Source organism: Crassostrea angulata, chromosome 4 (genome assembly GCF_025612915.1).
Source record: "Crassostrea angulata isolate pt1a10 chromosome 4, ASM2561291v2, whole genome shotgun sequence".
NCBI classification, from domain to species: Eukaryota; Metazoa; Mollusca; class Bivalvia; order Ostreida; family Ostreidae; genus Magallana; species Magallana angulata.
Window position 1 is genome coordinate 48,326,953 of NC_069114.1, and position 8,731 is coordinate 48,335,683.

At 35.0% G+C, this 8,731-nt stretch overlaps 1 protein-coding gene across 1 annotated transcript; it reads left to right on the forward strand.

Annotated features, from left to right (window-relative positions):
* The first annotated feature begins 6,166 nt into the window (after positions 1-6,166).
* On the forward strand, positions 6,167-8,299 carry LOC128181609 (acanthoscurrin-1-like). Its single transcript, XM_052850076.1, has 4 exons — positions 6,167-6,294; positions 7,266-7,301; positions 7,649-7,947; positions 8,253-8,299. Exons 1-3 carry the CDS (start codon positions 6,255-6,257, stop codon positions 7,921-7,923), a joined length of 351 nt encoding a protein of 116 aa, XP_052706036.1. The 5' UTR covers positions 6,167-6,254; the 3' UTR covers positions 7,924-7,947; positions 8,253-8,299.
* Positions 8,300-8,731: the final 432 nt, after the last annotated feature.

Below are 8,731 nucleotides of genomic sequence, written 5' to 3' on the forward strand. Positions count from 1 at the left end.
GAAGCAGGCAGCTATTTTTTCATTAGAATCTTTTTGTTTTACTGTATTGAGTTATTGCCCTTGATTTATTGATTCTTGATTATTTTAATCAATGCATCCACTGTTAACCAAATATTGTGATGATTATTTTTATACAATAATAAATATTCAATGTATATAAGTTGTTCTGCATAAGTTGTTTTGGGTAAGGCCGGATTAGTTTGTTTATTTTTTATTTCCAATTTTTAGATACTATGAATTATTTTAGGCCGGCACATATATAGGGACAGTGTCTATTGCACTACAACAAATGACTGTTTAGGGTTAAACTTGAACAGTTATGGATAGATTGAGTGTGTGGACATCCCTGCTCTATCTAAACTTCGTGTTTAAAACCTATGATACAGGGTGTGCGGTCATCCCTGACCTGTATTGCAATAATACAAGTGTGCGATCATACCTGCTTGTATTTGTGGTGGTTGCTGCGGAGCACTAATGTATGGTCATCCCTGCTGGTGTTCTGGCCTTTCAAGCGCAAGTGTGCAGCACTCCCTTCTTGCGTTAGGTTGAGCTGTTGGCGCAAGTGTGCGGTCATCCTTGCTTGCGTTATCCCTGCTTGCGTTAACGTTGGTACCACTTGAGTTGTGTAGGTGTTCGGTCCCTGCCTGCATAACGTTGAGTCCCTATATATGTGCAGGAGCGGTGATGAAAGTATTGGCAGCAATCAGGGCTATCCGAGTTCCAAGGGGGAAAAATGGATTTTATTTATACAGGATCTACATGTATTATTGTACATTGTCCAGATTGTATGTATTATGACTCCATTAAGCTGACTTTATCATACCTATTGTTCCTCAGGTGAGCGATGTGGCCCATGGGCCTCTTGTTTTGGTGAAATCGGAGCCTGATCTCTCTTGCAAGCATTAACATACTAGGTGATACCCCTGTGACTTCATGTACAGAACTTCTATACACCATCATCAAAAGAGGAATATGCTGATCCCAGTCTTTCTGGTTTTTGGATACATAGGACATTATCATATTTTTAAGAGTACGGTTCATCCGCTCTATCATCCCATCCGACTGTGGGTAATAAGGAGAGGTTCTAGTCTTGACTATGCCTAACAAGGAACATACTTCTTTAAAAAGAGATGATTCAAACATTGTTCCCTGATCTGTATGAATTTCATTGGGAACCCCCAAAGGACATATAAATCTTTCAACCAAAACTTTTGCTACAGTCTTAGCTTCCATATCTTTAATGGGGTAAGCATCAGCCCATTTCGTAAAGTAATCACCAATTACTAGGATATGTTTATTTCCAGAAGTACTTCTTGGTAAACCAGACATAATATCTAGAGCTATGCGTTCAACGGGATACCCTACAGTGTAGATTTTCATGGGAGCTTTGGTTACTTTTCCTGGTCCCTTACATTTGAACAAGTATCGCATATTCCAACTAAGTGTTCAATGTCTGCTTTCATTTTATACCAGAAAAATCTCTGTTTCACTTTTTCATAGGTTTTCTTAGTACCTAAATGTCCTGCGGTCACTGAACAATGTAATTGTTCAAAAACTAACGGTAATAATGCTTTAGGGAGGACTATATGCCACTCAACCTTGTTTGGATTTACATCATCCCATTTGCTGTATAATACATTATCTCTTAGATGTAAGGTGTCCCATAAGTGATAGTAACACTTCACACCTAGACTATGTGAAGATACTTCTGACCATTCAGGTTTTTCACCTGCCATTTTCCATTTATATATGAATTTTATATCTGGATCAGACATTTGTAAATCAACTATTTGTGCTTTGTCAAACTCTTCAATACTATCGGAACTTGTAGTCACTTTGCTAACCGCAAAAGAGTCAGGACACTCATCTTCCTCTGAATCTTTGAACTCATCAGTTATTTCATTTTTATTCAAACAAGTATTTTCTGTCTTAATCGGGGAATCAATATCAGTCACTTAAATGGACTCCTCAGAGTTCACATTTAAATCTAGGTTTTCTTTAATTTCCTGTAAGGTACAATCTACACTAGTACATGTCCTAGGTAATATATTAACGCTAGGAGAGCAGTGGTTGGTAGGTGTTACAGTACAAGTATCACTAATATACCTCTCAGAGTTGCCCTCTGACCTACTTGTAGATTCTTAGGTAAAGTCATATCTATTCTCATTTCTAGAGCAAAGAGTACATCCTGTATTTAAACAGGGACGTCTTGACAGTGCATCAGCATTTAGGTGCTGTCTACCAGCACGGTATTCAATAGTCAAGTCATAAGTAGAAAGTATTTCTAGCCATCTTGCTAGTTGTCCCTCTGGATTCTTAAATCTCATGAGCCAAGTAAGGGCTCCATGATCGGTACGAATTTTAAAATTTTCGCCCGTACAAATAAGGGTGAAAATGTTTTACAGCTAACATAATTGCTAAAAGTTCTCTCCTTGTAACGCAGTAGTTACGTTCAGATTTACTAAATGATTTTGAAAAGTAACTAATCACTCTCTCCTCTCCCATCCGTATTTGTGAAAGAACATATAAGTAGTACACTAGCCACCTTGTTTTAGTTTATCAATATATTTTGAAAATTAACATACCTGGGATATATACTCTGTATGGGAGATGTGCACCTTTTTCTCAGTAGCAGGCTATACACTCTGTTATGAGATATAGGTCTTGTGCTAAACTATAGGACTAAGAGTCCATTCCAAAAGATTGCAGGCAGGGAGGTGGATGTCATTACAATATTATAATTGTATACATGCGCGGATCCAGAATTTCCTTGCGCGGGGGGGGGGGGGGGGGGGGGGTTCGGGCAGTTATTTCAGTTAGCCGGGGGGAGGGGGGAGGGTTGGAGGCATATTTTTGTTATTTTTATAATGTAATTTAAAGAAACTTGAATTTTACCGGACCCCCCCCCCTAACCCTCCCTCTAGATCCGCGCATGTTATACTCCAAAATGAATCTCAATTAAATGCATTTATGTGGCTCCTCCAGTATGGGCTATGGTACTCAGGTGACCGCTCAGGCCTATTGTTTCAATCACTATACATTATGAAAACTAGAACCTAAGAGTTCACTGTGTATGGCCTAATATCAAGAAGTGGAACGGAAATTGATATGCTTATTGTAAAGACAGAAACCAATACCGGCCGTATAGGTCAAGTCTTTGGTTATATACAAGTGTTCCTTTTCAGTTTATATACATTGGAATGGGAAACTTTTGTAAGTGTGTGAAAGTTGGTGCTGGCTGGCTTGCATATGGTCTACAAAAACATTCATAGTATTTTGATGTTTCTTTCGCTAAAAAACCCCAGATTTCTACAACAGAGCTCTGGTAACGATATGAATTAAAATTAGATCTCTACAGTAGCGCAATTGTAGAGATGTATGTATTTATTATTTATACAATAAGCATAAAAAGCAAAACAAATTCAAACAAACAATCAAACAAAAAAACCCACCAAACAAAGCAACCGGAAAACACCCCTCTCTCAATGATCACATGTTAATAGAGAAATGGATAAATAAATGAAATAAAAACAACGGATACAATACCATTAAAAATGTAATTATTATACTCTGTACAATTGTTCGTAAATATTCTATTTAACAATAAATTACTTCGCACCTTATGCCCAATTTTGTTTTTAACAGATAACATTTGATTGAGTGAATATTTTTAAAAATATGAAAATATTCGACATATCATCTAGATAAGACGCACTGAATCAAGAACACTCTCAGTTCCTATATTGAAAGCAACTGTTCCGCTTTTGGTGGATTTGATATCTAGCGCAAGGGGAGGGAGGTTCGAACATAGTAAAAATCGCCGGAAAAGGGCGAAAAAATTGCACAAAACCATCTATTGTATGTTATAGACCTTTGATTATAATGTTATTTTTTAATACCCACTTTTAGAGGTAACGGCTATTGAATATTTGGTTAACAATTAAGAATAATATTTTTAACTTTTTGCACAGTTGACTATGATTGAGATTTTCTTATATCTGAAAATACTACACTTGAAAAGTACGGTGTTCAAAAGAAAATAAATCAAATGAAAAAGAGAAAAAAAGAATTACGCGTTGAGTCAACACAAAAATAGTGAGTTTTCCTTCCGCTTCATAGCCACGCAAGCGCAGGGGAATGTAAATACTGCAGCATGGCATACATCATGAGCCAGAAACCTCTCACTGAAAAATGATGTCTTCAAGAACTATATATCTATTTAGATGCATTCTCTTTAAATGCATATTTCTTACCACATTCATCGAATAGCTTCAAATTCAAATTCTTTTTTTTTCATTGTGTCAATCACATTGTAACTACTTTAAGACAGAAATCGCAATAACGCGACACTAAACAAATGTCCAAAACAACTCGGTTTGCAATTTCCGGATGAGTTTTAATGACCTGTAAATTAATAGGTGATGACTTTTGATGCGCGAAACTTTTCGCATGATGCAATTTCGAGTAGCTCTCTCTATTTCCGTTGTCATAATCAAAAAGTAAAACATCTATTTTGAGTCACCGTGCCACTTTAATTGGACATGGGAAACATAGAATATTTTAAATTCTTTTAAAATTCAGTTATATAATTCGATAATACGTTATATACCGGTATTAACTACGAACACACAGACTAACACAGGTTCTTGCTTAAAAGGACAATTCAACAAACCGGTAGTGTTCGAGTATCAAAGCATATTATGGCCATATACAAAGTAATCGCACACAAAAAATACAAAAACATAACAGCTCCAATCTCTATGGTACAGTCCTTCCGATATAGTTGAAATCAAAAAGTCTGCGAAAAAAAGAGGGTGAGAAGATTTTATTAGTGCCCTCTGTTTATAAAAATGGCCTGAGTTTTCTTAACAGGCACTTGTTTTTAAAAAGTACAAGAGTTTACGGTGTTTTACGTAGTAGTACTTTGAGAAGTGAATAAGTGTTCTGTATGAAACCGGCGCTGTATGTACTGGTTTATTTTTCTTCATGGAATTCCATTTCCTGGAATGAAACGAATTATGGAATTATAATGTACTTCCCATGACATGCTTAAATATCTAAAACATTGTCATTGTTCAGTTTTAAACATAAAGAAACAATAACTGGCACACTTGTCTTCACGATTTTAATCGTCTATTTGTGTGCAATTGTTCGCCAAATCAAATCTCTCTCTCCTCTCTCTCTCTCATCCATTTATATAATACGAATTTTTGTAATTATTTGGCCACGTTAAAGTAATAAACGTGCTGTAAAATGTCAACCTGAAAGATAAAAGCAAAAAAAAAAAAAAAAAAATAAATAATCCCCCCAAAAAACCACACACTTCCTGTCAACCTAAGAATTTGTTTCTTCATATTTTATCGTAAAAGAATAAAAGAATTTGGAATGATTCTTTACCATGGCTTCGAGATGTCCCAGGGCGACTTGAGACCGAGTGGAACACACTAGCCACCCTATCAATGCACGCTGATTGGAATCTTTTTAATTAATGTATATTTATTGTGAAATCACCAAAAAATACATTCTGCCTTTTCGAATTCACTCTTTTTTGTGGAAATAATTTTTTAATAATTTTTAAAAATTTGCAAAGTTTAGATCTGTTGTAATTTTATTAACTGTGAAATAGAAAAAAGGGTAAAAACGATCGATTAAAATCTGACCAAAGAATGTTTTAAAATGAATTATTACTGGCTAACGATGAAATATAAGGAAACAATATAAAACCTGCGAATTAGATAATTTATCTAAAAAATAAAAAAAAAATAATTTTAAATGTTTGTTAGCAAGGTTGTTAATTTTCGTTACATAAACAACAATTATGAAAGATCATTATCGAAAATAAAAGGTAAAGAGCAATTAACTTGAGACAAAGGTTTGCTATTGGTGAACTTTTGAGGAAAGTGCTTAAAAAAACAATTAAAACACCTAAAACGGAAAAGACACGTGAATTTTTCTAACAAAGAAATCACTGGAATTGTTTAATGCGCACTTTTTATGATGTCCAACATGTAAACACAGAGCTATTGACAAGGTGAGCAGGGTTCATACAAGGACATGGGAGAGGTTCAAACTTAATATGTTCATTATTCAATTAAAAAAATGATATTCCCATCATAAAAACAACATCGAACATCTTTTGATGATTTATTTACAAAACAATGAACTGCGCATGAGTTGTTTTAGAGGGGCTATAAATACGGAGTCGGTCCGGAGTCCGGTACATCGGTAATCAGCCCAGATAACCAGCAGCAAACATGATCCGAACTCTCCTTGTCCTGGCTCTGTCCCTCTACGGTGAGCAATCTTTTATTTACACTCTGTTCAGTTAGTGTTAATACGATAAGCAATCTTGTCTGATAAAGTTTTATGTTAAGAAATTAACGGCACAGTTTAGATTCACTAATATCAATTTAATTTAAGTTCATTAAAGAGTAATTTGCCTTCCTTTCGTACAAAGTAAATGCTTACCGAATTTCTATTTTGATTAATTTGCTTATTTTGGGAAGGGGATCGGGGAAAAAGATTTGTTTTCGGCAGATAAAAAGTTGCACTTTGTATTAAAGCAATATGAGCTGCAATTTTCATGCTGAATTTTTTTTTACTAAAATGTTATTTTCTACTAAACTTACAAAAAATATCATGGTTTTTAATTTCTGTAAGCCATATTTTTGTGGAAAAAGCTGTTAAGAAGCCTTAATTGATGCAAAATTGAATTATTGTCGTCCTGTACAAAAATTGAACTGCTATATATTCCTTATTTTTTCAAATCTTATTTATCATAAAAGTTTAAGTTACATACAGACTTAGCATACTAGCAAGTTTTTGCAGGAAAATAAAATTCTAAAAAATACAGCTCATATTGCTAATAATATGAGTTATAACTAGTAATATAATTTATCAGTTAGACAATGCCAGTTTATCTAATTTGAATGCTCTAATTAATAGTAAGAGTTTTCAGAACACCAGCTTGTCGTCTTACCGAAGTATTATTTAAGGAGACTGGATAGTCAACAAATTGCCAAATCTATTTTAATAGTTTAAATATGAATTTTTTAGCCATTATCAAACTATAATCAAGTAATAAAAAAATTGCAAATATTTCGGCTTTATAATTGAAAGATTTGTTCTTTATCTTTATGCGGAACTCTTCTTCTCAAGGAGTTTAATATGGTTTATAAATGCCCAAGACCATCCAGCCCTCTTTACTGTGCATTTTGAATCTAAAATATGAATTTTATTAACAATACTCCTTTCTATTTCTACAGCTGTGAACGCAGCCGGTTACTATGGAGGCGGATATGGTAAGACGCACATTATTAGGTCTCAAAGTAAAGTTTCGAAGTACAGTGTGTAAAATGCGAGAATATTAATCAACAATTACACGTAATGACAAGAATAATGAACTGAAATTGAGTCATTGATGCCGTAAAAGATATTTAAAATCCCTCTGTGTCTGTCTCTGTCTGTCTGTCTGTCTGTCTCTCTCTCTCTCTCTCTCTCTCTCTCTCTCTCTCTCGTTAACAGTTCTGCTGAAAAAGATGACCAAATGACCATGCAATAAATTAACAAACAAAAATTGTTACCTCTTCTAATTCTCCGTATACTAGACCATGCAAATAAAATATGCTCTGTTACTATTTGCCTTCAGGATATAGAGGTGGATACGGGTACGGCGGATTAGGCGGACTAGGAGGAATAGGAGGCGGTGGACTAGGCGGTCTAGGTGGTATCGGCGGTATTGGCGGAATCGGTGGTATTGGTGGAATCGGAGGCGGTCTCGGTGGATTAGGCGGTCTTGGTGGAATCGGAGGCGGTCTTGGTGGAATCGGAGGCGGTCTTGGAGGAATCGGAGGCGGTCTTGGCGGAATCGGAGGCGGTCTTGGCGGAATCGGGGGAGGTTTTGGTGGAAAAGGCTACTACTGAGGCTCAGGTCGTATAGAAAATCCGGTAAGGATTCAAATACTCATGAGAAACATACATTATAAATTGTCTGCTTGAATGAATTGACATTTTTCATGAAGACAATACTTTTTAGAAAATAAATATACCATTGACGAGAACCAGATGAGCTTTACGAAATTAGCATTAATTTTTCATTATCCTTCACAAAATAATAAAGTTGTATATCTTTTGATGCATTATTGACATTGAGTTATGTACACAAAGGAATCTTAAATTTTTACGTAAGTCTCATATACATGGGTATACTTTGAGCAGTTATTTAATTTTAATGTTTTTTTTTTCTCTTGTAGATGATGGTTGTGCACAACGTATTGTAAAATAAAACCTCTGAAATATGCTTATCAAGTATTGTCTTTCATATTTATCATATTAGTAACCGGCCCTGTTGTTATACACAATCTAAATTAATAACTTTGTGATCAACTCATCCTCCCCTTCTTTTTACGTGGAGTGGAGCATTATCATTTCAAGCGAAGAGTTTTACTCTCACATTTGAGTGTTGATAAAATAACAACTTCATTTAACAGTAATGGTACAATTTCAATATAAATATATGGACAAAAAGAGGTCTTACAACGAAAAAACAAAAACATGCGACTGCGACTAGTATGAAAAAATATGTCTTAGAATTAGCAAACAAGTATACGAGTTATCGTTCTTCACTTATAACGCTCAATACAATAATAGTTCGTGTTCCTTTCATAACAATAATAAATGTACGTTGAATTCGTATCCATGATCGTTTGAGGAACTCGCTTATAGCCGTGAA

What these genes read in the sequence shown, in the direction of transcription:
- LOC128181609 (XM_052850076.1), top strand. Translation starts at nt 6,255, where the DNA reads ATGATCCGAACTCTCCTTGTCCTGGCTCTGTCCCTCTACG. An exon ending in CCTGGCTCTGTCCCTCTACG is followed by an intron (nt 6,295 to 7,265) that starts GTGAGCAATCTT and finishes CTATTTCTACAG; the next exon opens with CTGTGAACGCAGCCGGTTAC. An exon ending in TTACTATGGAGGCGGATATG is followed by an intron (nt 7,302 to 7,648) that starts GTAAGACGCACA and finishes ATTTGCCTTCAG; the next exon opens with GATATAGAGGTGGATACGGG.